This window comes from Oryctolagus cuniculus, chromosome 4 (genome assembly GCF_964237555.1).
Source record: "Oryctolagus cuniculus chromosome 4, mOryCun1.1, whole genome shotgun sequence".
NCBI lineage: Eukaryota > Metazoa > Chordata > Mammalia > Lagomorpha > Leporidae > Oryctolagus > Oryctolagus cuniculus.
Genome location: NC_091435.1, coordinates 453,719 through 472,269, shown reverse-complemented (window position 1 = coordinate 472,269; position 18,551 = coordinate 453,719). Strand labels below are relative to the sequence as shown.

Sequence of the window (18,551 nt, the reverse complement as noted above, 5' to 3'; positions counted from 1 at the left end):
ATGCAGTGAGCTGCGTATACAGGATCCAGTCTCTGTGTCTTGAATGCCTGCCTGTTCACCTCTTCTGGGCACTGGGATTTCAGGTGGGGAAGTGGGTAGAAAAGGCCGCAAGAGCCGTTGAGCAGTACAGTGGCCTTGGGAGGCCAAGAGCCTGGTGGCCCCAGGCTGTCCCTTAAGGTCAGGTGCTTGTAATGTGCACTGGACTCTACCGTGCTGGGTCTGGCTGCTGCTGTTGCTGCTGCCTTTTAAAGATTTATTTATTTATTTGAAAGTCTCAGTTACAGAGAGAGGGAGGTCTTCCATTCACTGGTTCACTCCCCAGATGGCCACAGCAATCAAGGCTGAGCCAGGCTGAAGTCAGAAACCAGGAGCTTCATCCAGACCTCCCACGTGGATGGCAGGGGCCCAGACACTTAGCCTATTTTCCTCTGCTTTTCCCAGGCCATTAGCAAGGAGTTGGATGAGAAGTGGAGCAGCCAGGACATGAACCAGCACTAACATAGGATGCCAGTATCACAGGTGGTGGCTTTACCTGCTACACCTCAGTGCTGGCCCCTGGGGCTGGCTTTTTGCATGTGCCTTCTGAGGCTGTGTCTGTCCTTCCTCTTTGTCTCTGGTTCAACCCCTATGGCAAAGCCTAGTTCATGGAGTATCCCATTGGTGAGTGGAGTTAACTGCGCATCTACAGCCTGGTTGCCTTGGGAAGGCTGGACCTGCAGGTCCCAGAACAGAAGCCAAGGTTGGTGACGGGCCTGCAGGAACGGTCTCAGGGAGCACTTTCCCACTCTCAAACCAGGCTGTCCTCCTCTGTTTTGTTGTGTCGCTGGAAAGTTCTTTTTTCTCTGGGATCATCTGTTTTGGTTTCATTGTGATGTTGGTAACCTGCCTCAGTTTCTCCCTGCCCAGCCCTGGCCCTGCTTCCATTCAGGGATTTGTGTGCCTTAGCTACTCTGCACCAGCTGTCAGGACTGCCAACCCCTGACTTCCACATGTGGTCTGGGTGTTGGGATTTCACAAAGTCCTGGCCCTCCCTTGAGACCTGTGAACACTGACTGACTGCTCTGGAGTCTCGGGAGGTCCCATGACCCTGCTTGCCTGTGTGCTGTGTGTGTTGCCTTTGCTGTCCAGTGTGTTTGTAGCCACTTGGAGGTTGGGTCATCTGCCCTGTTTTTATCTTCTCTATACTGGATGCCAAATTCCCTAGGTACCAGGCCTGCATCCTCTTCCGGGCAAACCTCTATGGTTACCTGGGAGGCTGGTGACGCTGTCCTTGCACTTGTTTGTCACTCTCCTGTTGCACGCTTTCTGTTTCATCCCTGTAAATGCTGCACATTCTCCTTTTAGGGGCTCCTGTCACTGTAGCACACATGGACTCAGGTTTGTGGCTTCTGTGTGACATGCTCTATGCTTGCATCAGACATGGCAGATTATTTACTGAAGTGGAAAAACACTTCAGAGCTTTTGTGGCAAACCATTAAATAAAACTATTCTATAAATTTCGGTATTTGTTCATAAAACTTGACAGAGTCGTTCATTTTGGTGCTCCAGCAAAGTGCAAGCGTTCCTTTAGTAATCACCACAGTTCCTGAGCTGTGATTTGTGCTGTCTTGCAGGAATGGTGTCTATGCCTGTTGTGGCTGTTCCTGGACTAAGGTGCCTGCGTGCATCCTGCTCTCTAGGAAAAGGGCTGGGCCCTCCTTGAGCGTCTGCGTGTGAGGGAGCTCTAGCAGGTCCTCAGCACGCCTGTGTGGCCACTGGGGGCCTCCGTCCCACTCACACGGGCCTTCCCTCCAGAACTGGGGCTGAAGGCAGTGCTGCCTGGCCACGAGGGCGCATGTCTGTCATGGGGCTGAGGTGCAGAGCGCTGACTGTTAGAGCCGCCACCTCAGGCCCTGGCTTTGTGTCTTAAGGACTGTGAATGATGTCAGTGTAACTGCATGTTTCAGGCTAATTTACTGTTATTGTTGTCTGTTGGCATGAAAACTTACTGAGAATGTTGCATTAATGATGATAGTTTGTCATAAAAGATTCACAAATTTTTGCAAAACAAAATTATTAAGTTTTAAAAACTCCTGCAATGTAAATTAAATTGTATGAGTTCAGTGTGTCAGTTTTTGAGTAGTTCAGACACTCAAGGATTTGGCAGTAAACCCCCCATTTTCCAAATGCTAATTGATCAGTAGTTTTTATAGCTTGTCACTCAGCATCATAGACTCTTTGTGCTGCTGTAACAGAATACCTGAGTTTGGGTAAATTCAAAGGACAGAAATTTATTTCTCACAGGTCTGGGGACTGGAATTCCAAGGTCAAGGTGCCAGCAGGTTCTGTGTCTTTGGAGGAATTCGCTGTTGCCATGATGGCACGCTGCAGACCCTTGGCAGGAGGTGGAAGGGCCAGGAGAGATGCAGAAAGATCCCACCCTGGAAAGGCCTTGCATTAAGGCCTTAAACCTGCATATGAGCTTGGAGTCCTCAGGGCCCTATTGCCTCCCAGTTCCATTACAATGCAATTAAATTTCAACATGGGTTTGGGAGGGGACAAACCCTCCTAGCACCCAGCTAATTTTAGATTGACCTTTGATTTGCTTTTAAAGCTTTGGGCCTGTCACAGATCTGCACCCTCAGCACTGTAAATAGCTCTGTCGGGAGCCTCCCCTGCCTCCTCTGAGATGTGCTTATGTGCATGGAGGTTTTAATGCAAGTTGCAGTTGAATGCATGTGAAGACTTTATTTCCAGAAAGTTACTGGATGTGTTGTCTGAGAATACCAAGATGTATTCTTTCAGACTTTTTTTTCTTTTAAGATTTATTTATTTATTTGAAAGGCAGTCTTACATAGAGAAAGCAAGATGGGGGAGGAGAGAGAGAGAGAGAGAGAGAGAGAGCTTTTTTTAAAATATTTTAATTCATAGAAGGTCAACATATTCATATTGCTTAATTCTTTTTTTTAAGATTTTATTTATTTGAGAGGTAGAGCTACAGACAGTGAGAGGGAGAGACAGACTTCTGTCCACTGGCTCACTCCCCAAACGGCCGCGATGGTCGGAGCTGCGCTGATCCGACGCCAGGAGCCAGGAGCCTCCTCCGGGCCCCCCACATGGGTGCAGGGGCCCAAGGACTTGGGCTATCCTCCACTGCTTTCCCAGGCCACAGCAGAGCACTGGACTGGGGGAGGAGCAGCCGGGACTAGAACTGGTGCCCATATGGGATGCCGGCGCCCCAGGCGGAGGATTAACCTACTGTGATATAGCGCCAACCCTGAGAGAGATCTTCTAACCACTGGTTCACTCCTCAAATGGTGGCGATGGCCAGGGCTGAGCCAGCCCGAAGCTGGGAGCCAGGAGCTTCATCCAGGTGTCCCACATGCGTGTAGGGGTCCAAGCGCTTCCATCTTTGGCTACTTTCCCCAGCACATTAGCAGTGAGCTGGATCGAAAGTGGAGCAACTGAGACATGAACTGGCACATACTGTACCACAACTCAAACCCCAGACTTGTTTTTTACAAATATCTTTATTGAGGCTGGCCTTGTGGTATAGCAGATAAGGTCACCACCTGTGATACCAGCATCCTATATGAGCACGAGTCTGAGTTCTGGCTGCTTCACTTCCAATCCACCTCCCTGCTAATGCCCTGGGAAAAGCAGCAGAAGATGGTCCAATTGCTTGGGTCCCTGCCACCCACGTGGGAGACCTGGATGAAGTTCCTGGCTCCTTGGTTTGGCCTGGCCCAGTCCTGGCCATTGGTTTCCATCTGCAGATTGAACCAGCAAATGAAAGGTCTCTCTGCATCTCTCTTTCTCTCTCTCTAACTCTCTAACTCTGACTTTCAAATAAGTAAATAAATCTTAAAATACATATATATGTATTGTTTTAAAAATTATTATCTTCAGTTTATTTTAAAGGCAGAGAGACAGAATAGACACAGATCTTCTGTCTGCTGATTCACTCTCCAAATGCACGCAACAGCCAAGGCCAGGCCAGGCTGATGCCAGGAGTACAGAACTGAATTTGCACCTCCCACCCAAGTATCAGGGACCCCATTTTTTGAGCCATCACCTGCCACCCTGCAGTATGTACATTAGAAGGAAGCTAGATTGAGGGCAGAGCTGGGACTTGAACTCAGGCACTTTGATATGGGATGTGAGTGTCCTAAGCAGCGTTTTACCACTCTGCCAAATGTCTGTACCCTCTTCTCAGGCTTTAAACCTATTTTAGTGAGTTTTAAAAGACACATTTAAAAGATGTGTCTCCCCTCATCCCAAACTTAATCTGTCTTTATTTTCAGCTGGTGTTTGACTGAGTGTGGCTATGCTAGGTGTGGGCTCGGTGTGTGATGGGGATATGGGTGAGGCATGTCTGTCTCCGTGGATTGCCCATGCAGAGCAGGGTGCCCACATTCAGTTGCAGTTGAGGTCTGGCACTGGTCCATCCATGCTCGCCGTCAGGAAATGCATGCTTCGTGTTCCTGGCCTGCTGCTCTCTGTGCTAAGTTGCCTGGGTCCTCCATGTGTGTGTGTGTGTTGTTGTGTTTTTTTTTTTTTTGCATCATTAGCTCTGCGGAAGGAAGTTGAATACCTAACCAGGGAGCAGTTGGAGACCAGGAAGCAGGCTGAGAAGGACCGTGAGGCCCTGCTTGCCCAGATGGGGACACTGGAGTTGGAGTTAGAGGAGCAGCTCGCTCAGCACCGAGACTGCGCTAGGCAGGCCGAGGAGGTCGCCGCCCTGAAGCAGGAGATGGCCGCTCTGGACAAGCATCTGCGGAGCCAGCGGCAGTTCATGGATGTAAGAGTCCTGTGTGTGTTCTGCTTGCATCACTGCAGCTCACCATGACACCTGAACTCCTTTCCAGGCCATTGGGCCAGCTTGTGTCTCCTTGTCTGCTGGGGATCACCCTCCTGCGTGTGGTCCTGGCAGACGAATCCAGCAGTCAAGCCGTTCTGTGTCCTGTGTGGTCTGTGTGGCCTGCTCTTGCTTCCCTGCCCAGGAGCTTCACACAGTACCAGAGTGTCAAAACCTACCCTGTCTACGTCTCAAGGGCTGCTGTTCTTCAGTGAGTTCCATGTTGTAAAAATGGCTATGACAGGGCACACTGGAGTCCTTGTTACTGGGTGCTGGGGAAGTTGCGTCCTTGGCCATGCAGGTCTGTAGGCTGGTGGAGACCAGGCTGTGTCTGGCAGTTGCTTCAGCACAGTCGTCTTGGTGCGCTGCCCCTCACTGCAGGAACAGGCCGCAGAGCGGGAGCATGAGCGTGAGGAGTTCCAGCAGGAGATTGACAGACTGGAGTTGCAGCTGCGCCAGGCAGCCAAGCCACAGCCCCCGGGCCCCCGGGACAGCTGGGTAGGTCAGCCCTGTGTGTGCCCTGCCTGTGGGTAGCCATTCTTTGTGGTGTTTCTAAGATTTTTTTCTTTAAATTTTTGCCTTCCATGTACGTGAAAACAACAGCGTGCCCAACTGGATGAAGAGGTACGATGGACAGCCCCTGCCGGTGCTCGGGTCCTTCCTGTGCAGAGGGAAGTTCATGCTTGCCATTGGGGCTGCAGCTCCTCCCACTCTGCGTAGCTGGGTGGGGAGGGGCGGTGTGCTCGGCCCTGTTCCTCTCCCCCCTGCTTTTGTTTGCAGCTCTAGCTCTTTGCTTCCGTAGTTGATTTGCTTGTTCTCTTTTTGAGTTAAACTTATTTGAAGTAATGTAGAAGCAAGATTCAGAAATCCCTGTGGCCACACCTTGAAGAACTGCCATCAGCGCCTACCACCCTGGTGAACAGGGATCCTTGAAGGTTCCGGGTGTCCCAGCCCCCAGGGCCCCTCAGTTGTCTTCTTAGAGCCACACCTCTTAACCCTGGCAGCCACCATCCTGTCCTCTGTTTCAGGGATGTTGTATAAATGGATTCCTGTGCATGACGACCGTCAGAAATGGCATTGTTCACTCAGCCTAATTCTTAATCACGATGTTGTTGCCTGTATGCTTAGTTCATTCTTTTTTATTGCTGGGTAGTATTCCATTCCTTCCTGTCAAAATTTTACTGATAAGTTTTATATTATTATTTTTACGTGTAAGATGGAATGCCCTTCTTACACACTGAACCTTGTTCTGTCCTCATGTTTCACTGTGCAACCGAGGCATTTATTTTCTCTCTGCCAGTTGCTTTAATGTGGGAAGTGGGTTTTCTTTAACTGTTATATTTCTCAAGCATGTTTTGTTTTCTAGATTGAATCATTACTAGAAAAGTTGAGAGAAAAATCAGATGGATTTAATGAATTGGCTATAAAGAAAGAGTCAGCAGACAGACAAGTGTTGATCCAGGGAGAAGAAATCAAGCGTTTGGAAGAGGCAAATGCCAGCTCCAGGAGAAAAGTGCTGCAGCTCCAGGAAGAGTTGGAAAGACAGAAGAAGACTGTGAAAGAGTTAGAACAGGTAAAGCCTCGTGTTGTAGTGAGGAGGCTAAGCGTGTGGATGCTGTTTGCACGCTCATCTCCTTGGGTTCGCTCTGTGCTGCTGGGTGGGGCAGGGGTAGGCGGGGTCTTCCCTTACCACTTGACCCACTGAGCCTGCACCAGAAACACACACTGCTGGGGCCAGCCAGACACTCTTGGGCTCAATAGCAGCTTCACTCTGACCTCTCTGGGGGTGCTTTGGTTACTCACGTTTTATGCCAATTTTATATTTCTTTATCTCATAAATACTCTGAATTTATACCTAGTAATTTCATAAAATAAATAACATCTTAGGCTTAAAAAATTGTTAAATATTTGGAGCTAGTTAGAATTATTTTGATTTGTGTTAGCTACCCAGTGATAGTTTCATGTCTCAGCTTGGCGTTAGGTGTCTGTGATGCTTTGTGTCTTTATTCACCTCTGAAGCTTAAGTGTGAATGCGGAGAAGGGAGCCTGCTGGACTGGGAGGGCGGCTGCTTTCCAGGAAGCAGCTGTGCCCTCTGAGCTACAAGGAATTGACCTGCTGGCTCTCCGTGTACTCGTGTCACTGAGGGTTAAAGTTACCTGAATGGCGAGGCTCAGTGAAAAGTCTTATTTTACAATAGCAGTTTGGTCTTGCACAAATCCTGCTTCAGGGAGGAGAGTGTTTGTCGGGTGTTACTGATTGCTGCCAGTGCTGATGACAGCTGTTAAACGAAGCCTGGTGCTTCCCTGACAACGTGGTGTGTTCTAGTTCCCTCTCCTCGGAGGGCACCACAGCACTGCCTTGTCACCCACCCTTCCTGTCTAACCTGTGTCTTGGTAATGGCTTTTGCTGGAGAACTGGTTCCTCTGTGATTTCTTTTAGCAGCATTCACTCAGCTGATTAGTGCCAGGTACAGAACAAACAGTTTTTAAAAATTGTTTAACAATGTGGGGAACACTTTACCTTGTTGACTAATCAAGGAAGCACACCGTGGTGGGGCTGGCTGGAGAGGCTGTCTCTGTCCTCATGTGCTGCCGGTGACTTGCTGACTGCAAGGGCTCTCGCCGGGCTTCCAGAAGAGCTGAGCATGGCTTATATTTTGGTAGACAGCAGTTTGAGGTCCCTGATTGCTTAAATACTTGCCTAAACTAAGTTTCATTTTCTCTTAAACAGGATAAAGAGGCACTAAAGGAGCAGCAGACGAGTACCTGCCTGTTTGTGTGCGCATTGCACTCTGAGCCAGATGCAGGGAGCAGGCCTGTGCCGCCGCTCTGTTGCCCTTCTGAGCAGGCTGGACTGCAGTTAGAGGCGGCACAGAGGGCACTGCTGCAGCGGGAAAGCGAGGTGAGTGTGCAGCAGGCTGTGTGACGGGCACTGCCCGGCTCAGCTCACAGTGTCTGCTGATGGCCAGATGTGCAGAGAAACAGCCGGTAGGTTTGTAACTATTGTATATGCTTTGTAATTTTTTCATTTTTATGTGAGTGTAGTATAATCATAACTGGTTTTGGCATGTCGTTTTAAATCTTCCACAGCTATTTTAGTAATTATTATGTCATTTAGAATATTAGATAATTTTCCATACTTTTTTAATGAAAGGTTTTGGAATTAAAAGAACAGCTAGAAAAGATTAAAGATGACTTAATGAGTAAAAATGAAGAAATACTACATCTGAACTTAAAATTAGATGTGCAGAACAACCGTACTGCTGCCAGCCTCAGAGAGCGTCAAGAAGAGAATGACAGCCTACAGGTAAATCCATGTCTGTGCTGATGATGTCAGCACTGGGCCCCCACAAGACGCACAGGAGCCTTCACAGGAGGGTGGAAGTTGGGTCCATGCAGGCAGTCTGCATCTGGGCACCTTGCAGTGTGTGCAGAAGCAGCTTCCTGGGAATTCCCAGGCAGTGACCCCACCCAAACTCTGCTTCCTGTTTGTAACCCTGGCAGTCAGGTCTTCTGAGGGTCTCTGCTGGAATAGCATTGCCAGAGAAGCACGCCCCTAATGACAGGAACCGAGAGGGGGAAGCCACATCCTTACTCAGGCCTCAGGGGCTGTGACGTCCTGGAAGAGGTGACTGGGAGCAGATTGTCGCTTGTCCCCCTCCCCGGCATGATAGCATAAGCAGTTTCAGATCTTTCTAACGTTTGTGTGTAGTTATGCTTTTGGAAAGGAAAGCAACCTCTAGGAAGATAATCTAGGTGGCAGGACAGCTTTGACACACACTGCACAGTGGCCGTGCTGGCACCACAGGCCCACCACTGGTGAGGCTTGTAGGCCATGCTGTTTCTTCACGTGAACCACTTTTGAAATATCTTGGGTGGGAGAGGAACTCTAAATCCGGCTCTCCAGCTGGTTGTCCTTTCAGGGTGAGTGCTTCCTTGATTGACTGAGAACTGGGCAGGAGCACCCATTGCCTCTTCTTTGGTGATGACTTTGAGACAGATTGCTAAGAGAAATACAATAATAGATTGTGAAAGGCAAACTGCTATATTTTTTTAAAAGATTTATTTATTTGAGAGACAAAGTTACATAGAGAAGGAGAGATAGAGAGAGATAGGAGAGATCTTCCATCTGCTGGTTCATTTTCCAAATGGCCACACAGCCAGGGCTGGGCCAGGCTGAATCCAGGAGCCAGGAGCTTCTTCCAGGCCTCCCAAGTGGGTGCAGGGGCTCAAGTGCTTGGGCCATCTTCCACTGTTTTTTCAGGCCATTAGCAGAGAGCTGGATTGGAAGATGAGCAGCCAGGACACACTGGTACCCATATGTGATGCTAGTGTAGAGGTTTAACCTGATACACCATAGTGCTGGCGCCAGACTGACACGTTTTTAATAGAAAAACATTCTCAAATTGCATTTCAGGTCGCATATTGGAAACCACAGGTGTGTATGATTAAGACAGCAGTTCGTGTCTGCCAGCTCGGGAGTCGTTTCCCCTGCCGGCACTCTTTGCGCTTCCTCGTCAGCATAGCTGTTGCTTTTCCCATTTGCACAGGTGATTCTGCACGAGGAAGAAAGGGATGGCACCCGAGGTGCGAGTGAGCCGCCCCCAGTGCAGCAGTGTGGGGTGGAAAGTGAAGCTCCCAGCAAGGTGAGCCCTCCTGCGCAGTCATGGCTCTTTCTCTCGCCCTGGCCACAACTGCATCTCTGGCCGCCCTGGCCACAACTGCATCTCTGGCCGCCCTTCTCAGTGGTTTGTGGAAGCGATCCACACACATTTGTCTCCTCACATAAAATTCATGACACTCTTCTTAATTTTGGGAGAGGTTGAGGATGGTGGGGGCTTTAGGAGTAAAAAGAAGTTTAATCTTCAGTTTTTATATCTCCAGATTTCCTAGTGACAGAGGCTGTTGGATACTCACATTCCATGTTGGTGTCTGCTATACTTGGGAATATTTTAAAATATGCTGTTCTGTTATTTTGAGGAATGCTTTTAAAACCAGTGATTTATTTTTTAAAAGAGGAATGTATGTTTTATTTGTCTTTAGTGCTCTAGAATTTGCCATATGAGTAGAATTTTATATAATGAAAAGCGTGTTAAAAGTAGTTATGTAAGGACAATATTTCAGTCACATTAAGAATAGAAATCCTGGCCGGCGCCATGCTCACTAGGCTAATCCTCCACCTGCGGCGCCGGCACCCCAGGTTCTAGTCCCGGTCAGGGTGCCGGTCCTGTCCCAGTTGCTCCTCTTCCAGTCCAGCTCTCTGCTGTGGCCCGGGAGTGCAGTGGAGGATGGCCCAAGTGCTTGGGCCCTGCACCCGCATGTGAGACTGGGAGGAAGCACCTGGCTCCTGGCTTCAGATTGGTGCAGCGCGCCGGCTATAGCAGCCATTTGGGAGGCGAACCAACAGAAGAAAGACCTTTCTCTCTGTTTCTATCTCTATCACTCTGCCTGTCAAAAAAAAGAGAATATTAATCCTTTAAGATTTTTGTTCATTTATAGATATATGTAAATCCATGCATCTTTTTTCTATAATTCCGATTTTTTTTGTTAAGGTGTAGACAGTTTTCATGTGTTGCTTTATATAAACATAACTAAAATTTAATTTAAAGGGCTGAACTTTACTGGATTTCTAATTCTTTGAAGAAAATCATATTTGGGGTTTTCTGACTTTTCATGTCACTAAAGATTTTTTTTTTTAATTTTTTATTTATTTGAAAGTCGGAGTTACAGAGAGAGAAGGAGAGGCAGAGAGAGAGATCCTCCATCTGATGGTTCACTCCCCAGTTGGCCACAACAGCAGGAGCTGCGCTGATTCAAAGCCAGGAGCTTCCTCCGGGTCTCCCACGTGGGTGCAGGGGCCCAAGGACTTGGTCCATCTTCTATTGCTTTCCCAGGCCATAGCAGAGAGCTGAATTGAAAGTGGAGCAGCCAGGACTCAAACTGGTGTCCATATGGGATGCTGGTGCCTCAGGCCAGGACGTCAACCCACTGCACCACAGTGCCAGCCCCATCACTTAAGATTTAAAAAATATATATATATTTTAATTGTATTCAAAAGGCAGAGAAGCAGAGAGAGAGAGAGATCTTTCATCTTCTGACTCATTCTCTAGGTGCTCACAACAGCTGGTGGGAGCTAGGGACCTAAGTTCTTGAGCCATCACCTGCTGTCTCCCATGGTGTGCATTGGTAGAAAGCAGGAATCAGAAGAAGAGCTGGGATTCGAACCCAGACACTCTGATATGGGATGCAGGTGTCTCAAGTAGTCTAACTGCTGAGCCAAAAACCCACCCCTGGTGAAGATTTTCATCTCCCTGAATCAGAATATCTCTGAGGTTTGATGGGAAACCAAGCCCTTCTCTCCACCTGGGCCGCCTCACCATCCCTTGTTTGTGCCCTGCGCTCTCTGGTGACCCCTTGTTGTTCCTCTGCCTTACTCTCCATGTTCCTCTGCTGCTGAGTCTGATACCAGGGTTAGTGATGCTTCTTTAATTTTATCATTTGCTGTTGCCTTGTTCTACACTTCTTAATCAAGAGGTGCTACACATCTTTTGTTAAGTCAGTTCTTTAGGGGTGGGCATTGGCACAGTGGTTAGGATGTTGGTTGTGAGGCTTGCATCCCATATCAGAATGTCTGAGTTCGAGTTCCAACACTGCCTTCCACTGCAGCTTCCTGCTAATGCACACTCTGGGCGTCAGTGAATGTTGCTGAAGTACTTGGCTCCCTTCCAGCCATGTGGAGGACGCGGATTGAATTCCAGTTTCCCATCTTTGGTCTGGCCAAGGCCTGGCTATCAAAGGCATCTGAGGTCTCTCAGTGTGTCTCTCTTTGCCTTTCTTTTTTCTTTTTCTTTTATTTTTTTAAAAGAATGTATTTCAAGGTTTTTTTTTTTTTTTTTTTTGGAAGGATTTATTGATTGATTGATTTGAAAGTCAGCGGTACACAGAGCAAAGGAGAGGCAGAAAGATAGTTCTTCCATTCACTGGTTCACTCCCCAATTTGCCGCATGGCTGGAGCTGCACCAATCTGAAGCCAGGAGCCAGGAGCTTCTTCTGGGTCTCCCACATGGGTGCAGGGTCCTAAGGACTTGGGTCATCTTCCACTGCTTTCCCAGGCCATAGCAGAGAGCTGGGTCAGAAGTAGAACAGCCCGGACTCGATCTGGTGCCCATATGGGATGCCGGCACTATAGGTGGCAGCTTTACCTGCTAAGCCATAGCGTCAGCCTCTCTGCCTTTCAAATAAGTAAATTGCCTTTCAAATAAGTAAATTAACTAAATAAATAATTTTAAAAAGTTCATTTTTCAGTACTTTAGTTTTTAAAACTATCATAAAGTAGATTGGAAAAGTTTATCATCTGGTTAGTTGTTTGCTGTGAGGATGCACACGAGGCAAAGCACACTCGGCTTTGAGTGACTCCGAGTGTTTTTGCCTCTGCTCGGCTGGTAGCTGCAGTTGTCAGCAACCATTGGGAGGGTACCTGCAGAGTTCTTTTTAGGGGTCAGATTGCAGGTGTGACTTCAGTGACAACCACAATGCAGAAATTTCAGGCTTTTTCCAATCTTTACAGATCCTGGGATGGGAGGGGTGATACTCAGCACGCTCTGAAATATTTCTGTGTCCCTGGGCTGGAGCCAAGCTGGTAAGGCATGGTGTCCGCGTGAGTGTCATATGGAAAACTGGGTCAGAGGTGACTGAGCCCTCATCTGGTATGAGAATGTTAAACTTGACATTTGAAAATTGAGCTGAGGTAACACAAACTTGAAAGTATTCACTGTACATACTTACACACATGCACACACACGCATCAAAATGTTACCTTGATATGTTCTTGTTTGAGGATACTTCAGCATCTCCGGGAAAAGGAGCGGATGTTTAGTCTGGCAGTTAGGATGTCTGTATCACACATCAGAGTGCTTGGGCTCAATTCCTGGCCCTGGACTCCAACTCAGGTTCTCTACCATTGCAGAATTTGGGAGGAGCTAGCAGTGGTGGTTCAAGTAATTGTGTTCCCTGCCACCCAAATAGGAGACCTGGATTGAGTTCCTGGCTCCTGGTTCTGGCCCCAGAATGAGCATATGGGAGTGCCCCCTCCCCCTCCCTCCCTCCCTCTCTCTCTCTCTCTCTTCCTCTCCCTCTCTGCATCTCTGCATCTCTCCATCTCTCTCTGCCTGTCTCAAAAAGATCATTAGCTCTGTCCAGCCATCCTTGAGATAATTCCATTAGGTGTTTTCTTGTTTTTGTTTTTCATAATAGGTTAATATTTCCTTGGAAGGCAGAATGACAGGGAGAGACAGAGATCTTCCGTCTTCGAGTGCATTCCCTAATAGCCTGCAGTAGTTGGGGCTGGGCCAGGCCAAAGCCAGAGCCTGGAACTCAGTCTGGATCACCCTCATGGGAGGCGAGACCCAAGTACTTGGGCCGTCACCTGCTGGCTCTCAGTGTATGTACTAGGAGAGTGCTGGACTCAAACCAGGGGCTTCATTGTGGGTTGGTGGGCATCACAAGTGCCATGTTAAATGCTAGGTCAAATGGACTACCCTTTTAATATATTGAATATGTTGTTGGATTTGGCTTAATATTATTTTGCTAAAAGTTTTTGCATCCATGTTCATGAGGGCTATTTACCTGTAATAGCTCTTGTTATAATATTTTATCAGGTTTTGGTATAAAGGTCCTGCTGGTTTCATAAAATGAGTTGGAAAATTTTACACTTTTCTAGTTTCTGAAGCCAGGAGCCAGGAACTCATTTTAGGTCTCGACATGGGTGGCAGGGACCCAACTACTTGCGTCGTTGCCTGCTGTCTCCCAGGGTGCACATTAGCAGGAGGCAGTAATCACAAGCAGAGGAGCCAGGACTCAAGCAAGTCACTCTGATAATGGATGCAGATGTTCAAGGGCAACTTAACCACCGGGACATGAATATAGTGTTCTTCTGCTTGTTTGGTTGCCTTTTTATTCCTGTCTTTGGTGTTTCATAGTTTTCAACTGGGATATTCTTCATCTATTTTGTGAGATTTTTATCTACATATTTTGTTTTATTGTAGTGCTGTTACCTTAAATGGTATATTTCCTCTTGAATACTAATTGTTCATTGATAGTATATAGAATTATACTTAATTTTTGTGTATTATACTGTTTCTTGATAAATTTACTATAGGAGCTTTTTAAAAAATTTCCTGGGATTTTCCATGTAGATTATCTTGTCATCTGCAAAAAGGGACAGTCTAATATTCATCTTTCCAATCTGTGTGCTGCTAGATGTCTGTCTTTTTTTTTTTTTTAATTTTTTTTATTTATTTTTATTTTGTTTGACAGGCAGAGTGGACAGTGAGAGAGAGAGACAGAGAGAAAGGTCTTCCTTTTGCCATTGGTTCACCCTCCAATGGCTGCCGCGGCTGGCGCGCTGCGACTGGCGCACCACGCTGATCCGATGGCAGGAGCCAGGTACTTATCCTGGTCTCCCATGGGGTGCAGGGCCCAAGGACTTGGGCCATACTCCACTGCACTCCCGGGCCATAGCAGAGAGCTGGCCTGGAAGAGGGGCAACTGGGACAGAATCCGGCGCCCCGACCGGGACTAGAAGCCTGTGTGCCAGCGCTGCAAGGCAGAGGATTAGCCTAGTGAGCCGGGGCGCCGGCCGATGTCTTTCTTTGTTGAGCTAGCTAGAGCTTCCGCATTCAGTCTCCACCATCAAATGTGAGGTTAGGTTTTGGCTTTTGAAGGAGGTCCTTTTTTCAGTTGAGGACATTCTGTATTCCTTGTTTTCTGCGAGTGAGAATTGCATTCTTTTTTTTTTTTTTTTTTTTTTTTTTTTTTTTTTTTTTTAAGCATTTGCTAGCATTTTAATGAACCGTGTGGCGTCAAGCCACCAAGACACAGGCTCCCCCTACGCCCTTAATCTTCTCCTCAGCCCTTCTGCTGAAGAATTGGGCCTTCATGATGACAGGCTGCTTTGGGAGCTTCCGCTTTCCCAGAACTTTGTAATAGCCCGACCACACCACATCAATGATGGGAGCAGCTCCAGTCTTGTTCTTGGCAGTATTTACCTGTGTCTGCTCACTGACCAACGTCCACAGCTTACCAAGGTTGACAGCTGGGCAGTAGCTCTGGTTCCTCTTTAAGTGATAATGCCTCATACCAAGTTTCCCGAAGTAACCTGGGTGATATTTGTCAAAGTTGCTCCTGTGGTGATGCACGCCACCCGCATTACCTCGGCCTCCTGGGTGCTTCTGGTGTATGCTGATGCGGCTGTGGCCGTGGCTCATGTGGCCACACAGTTTCCGGTCTCCCTCAGTCTGGATGGCGTGTTGGCTCTGTGTTGGGTTTTGTTAGGTGTTTCTGCATCAGTCAGTGCAGCTGTATGACTGCTGCTTTCTTCTGTTACTGTTACTTTTATGAGTTTTCAAATATGGACAGCTTTTTCTCCCTGGAACAGCCCCAGTTTGGTTAGGGTTTATAATTCTTTCCATGTGTTGCTGGATTTCACTTACCTTCTGTGAGAAGCTGTGCCTCTGTCTTTGTTAGGAACTTTGGTCCACAGTTGTCTGTATCTGAGTGTTGTCCCGCAGCTGCTGGCTTCATTGAATCAGTTGTTGCATCCTCTTGTGTTATATTGAGTAGAATTGTTCAGTGGCACCAGTTGGCTTGGTGAACTCTTCATTGGGATTAAATGATTATAGATTGTGTTTTCTTACTAATTATTTATAGGGTATTTGAATTAGTTTCCTGTTGGGAAATTTGTGGCTATTTATTTAAGTATTTTTTCTTATGTGATTTTCTCTTTTTCTGCAGGCCCAATTACAAAAATGCCCTCATTGTCCTACAGATATTTGAGGCCATCTCCATTTTTTAAAAAAATAATTTTTTCTTTCTCTTTCTCTGACTCCGTGGACTTTGTCACAGATAATGTAGTTCTAAGCACATTAAATGAATTTTAAATTTCAGTTACTGTCATTTTTATTGCAGAATTTTCATTTCTTTTTGTAGTTTCTGTTCTTCCACAACTTCCTGTCTTTTTGTTTATGGTGATCACCCCTGTTTTTACATCTTTGAGTACAGGTGTACCATTGCTTTGACATCCTTGTTCGTTTGTCCCAATGTCTTTGTCATCTCAGGATTGGTTGCCATTGGTTGTTTTTTCTTTCTTTCTTTTCTTTCTTTCTTTTTTTTTTTTTTTTTTTTTTTAAGATTTATGTAGGGGCTCGCACTGCGGTATAGTAAGCTAATCCTCCACCTGTGGTGCTGGCATACTGTATGGGTGCTGGTTCGTGTCCCTGCTGCTCCTCTTCTGATCCGGCTCTCTCTCCCACCTATGGCCTGGGAAATCAGCTGAAGATGGCCCAAGTGCTTGGGCTCTTGCACCCACATGGGAGACCCAAAAGAAGCTCCTGGCTCCTGGCTTTGGACTGGCCCAGCCCTGGCCATTGCGGCCATTTGGGGAGTGAACCAGTGGATGGAAGATCTCTCTCTCTCTCTGTCTCTCCCTCTCTCTGTCTGTAACTCTGCTTCTCAAATAACTAAATAAATCTTTTTAAAAAATGATTTATGTATATATTTGAAAGGCAGAGTTAGAGAGAGATTATCCGTCCACTGGTTCACTCCCCAAATGGCTGCAACGGTCAGAACTGAACCAGGTCAAAGCCAGGAGACTGGAACTCCATCTGGGTCTCTCCTAGTACTTTTGCCATCTTCCACTAGTTTCCCAGGCTCATTAGCAGGGTGCTGGATCAGAAGCAGAGCAGCTGAGACTCCAATTGGTGCTCATATAGAATGCTGGTGTTGTAGGCAGTGGCTTAATCCACTGTGCCACAATGCTGGCCCTCTCTTTTCAGAATTGGTCATATATTCCTTTTTTTTTTTAACATATATTTTGAGGAATTTTGATTTGTATCTGCAAATTATGCTGTGGGACTCTGGCTTTTGAGGAGCGTCAGGTTTTGTTTTAGTGGTAGTTGGTGAGGTCAGACTGAGAGTGCACACAGGGAGCGGGTCCCTTCCCTCACTGTGGGATGGAGTTGAGATGTGGCTGGGCCTGATCTTGGAACCTGGCTGCTCCTCTGTGTCTCTTGCAAACGTGTCTTTGCTCTCCACAGCCTTGTTGCCCTCTTTGCTTCCATGGTCATCAGCCACTGTGCTGCCAGAGGGCAGAGACTCAGAATGGAAACTCTCCCACCGGATGGCCTCTGCCCTGTCTTGAGTTTCCTGCAGGCAGGTGCATGTTACCTGTCTGGTTCAGGAAGAATCTGAGGGGCATCTTTCCACACCTAGTAAGGAACTCCAGCCCTGGCCAGTCCTTTGGCCACGTTGCCTCACCCCTTCCTGTCCCCTCTGAGTTTCCTGCTGATACCATTTCTTCAGACACCCCACAGAGCCACATTTCTGAGCAAGTCATGCTTCTTAGATAAAATACCACTTGCCTTCACTACCTGCCCAGAGGGTCACACCGACTGTCCTTTAGGGCCCACTGTGATGGGAACAGGGCCTGTTGCAGCACGTGTGTGATCCCAGTGTATGTGCTCTTGACACAGACGTGCCCCCTTTCCATCAGCGCCCACCCTCCCCGTCCGCTCTGCTGCACTACAGCTGTGCTGCACCTCGAGCACTGGTCTCAGGGATCTCAGTGCTTGACGCGTTGGAGCCGCCTTTGCTGGCTCCCGGATTTTCAGCCTAATGCTCATGCTGTGGTCATGACTGCTCTGCAGAGCGCTTCCTTTTATTCCAGTGCATTCAGTGTGTCTAGTGAATAGGCAGCAGTTGTATCCAGACAGAATTATCCTTAAAAATGTCTTCACTCAATGTAAAACTTCCCCAAGACAGTTTCAAATTTAAATTAAATGAAGTTGGTGTTTAAAAATATATATATATATTTTCCCTGTCTGTATAGTACAGCGATGTGAGTTGTGCAGTGCACAGCAGGGGCATACAGAATAGAGCTGAGTGTGCACTGCGAGGAGCCAGCCTTTCATTTAGCAGTTTCCTGCCACCAGATGTGTAATTACTGCATTCAGATGCAGTAGTGTAGCATATCACTGATACTCAAACCAAAATGAGAGAGAGAGAGAGAGATTTCTTCCACCCTTGGGTTTACTCTCCAAATGACCATAACAGCCCAAAGCCAAGGACCAGGGATTCCATCCATATTTCCCACATGGGTGGCAGGTGCTTAAGTACTTGGGCCATCTTGTGCATCCCAAGTACATGAGTAAGAAGCTGGATTGGAAATAGAGTGCCCAGTCCCTAATTTTTGTTTTTACTATAGGCCAGATTTGTATTTGTGTCTAAAATAATGTGAAATATGCTGAAATCAAGGATTTTTATGGAACTCCCAATTTTTTGGAAGCAAAGCATTAGACTGTAATGAATGGTTTAAAAATTGTTAGCTAAAACACGAATTGTGACATTATCTTAAGATAATGGAGTTTACAGGGCAGTGTTATAGTGTAAGCTCTAGGCTCCAGGCTGCTAGCTTTGGCCTGGCCCAGCCCTGGCTGTTGTGGCCAACTGGGGAGTGAACAGGCTAATGGAAGGTCTCTCTATTTGTCTTTTCCTCTTTCTTTATCTCTAACTCTGACTTTCACATAAATAAACAAATCTGAAAACAAACCAAGATAATGGAGTTTAGTGGCTGGCGTTGTAGCCCAGTGACTTGAGCTTGCACTTGCAGTGCTTGACTTTCCATATTGCACCACAGTTTGCGTTGCTACTCTGTCCCCAG

General features: G+C 47.2%; 2 protein-coding genes across 5 annotated transcripts in view; one reads left to right on the top strand and one right to left on the bottom strand.

The window, feature by feature from the left end:
• The window catches only part of PCNT (pericentrin), a 161,576-nt gene that overhangs the window by 81,711 nt on the left and 61,314 nt on the right, over window positions 1–18,551 (top strand). For 3 of the 4 annotated variants that reach the window (XM_008267246.4, XM_008267245.4, XM_070071719.1), the window contains exons 23-30: window positions 1,345–1,377; window positions 4,551–4,780; window positions 5,219–5,335; window positions 5,441–5,461; window positions 6,204–6,410; window positions 7,569–7,739; window positions 7,992–8,144; window positions 9,388–9,483. In XM_008267246.4, coding sequence (XP_008265468.2) covers window positions 1,345–1,377; window positions 4,551–4,780; window positions 5,219–5,335; window positions 5,441–5,461; window positions 6,204–6,410; window positions 7,569–7,739; window positions 7,992–8,144; window positions 9,388–9,483 — 1,028 coding nt within the window. The remainder of the gene's footprint in view (window positions 1–1,344; window positions 1,378–4,550; window positions 4,781–5,218; window positions 5,336–5,440; window positions 5,462–6,203; window positions 6,411–7,568; window positions 7,740–7,991; window positions 8,145–9,387; window positions 9,484–18,551) is intronic. The other variant, XM_070071720.1, reaches the window with a different exon arrangement.
• LOC103350652 (large ribosomal subunit protein uL15-like) lies at window positions 14,698–15,964 on the bottom strand. The gene is made up of 2 exons (XM_070072517.1): window positions 15,902–15,964; window positions 14,698–15,150 (listed from the first exon to the last, which is right to left on the bottom strand). Exons 1-2 carry the CDS (start codon window positions 15,962–15,964, stop codon window positions 14,698–14,700), a joined length of 516 nt encoding a protein of 171 aa, XP_069928618.1.

Coding starts and splice junctions, on each gene's coding strand:
- LOC103350652 (XM_070072517.1), bottom strand. CDS start 15,964: ATGGCAACCAATCCTGAGATGACAAAGACATTGGGACAAACGAACAAG. Junction 15,151..15,901: donor ACAAGGATGTCAAAGCAATG/GTACACCTGTAC, acceptor AACCCAACACAG/AGCCAACACGCCATCCAGAC.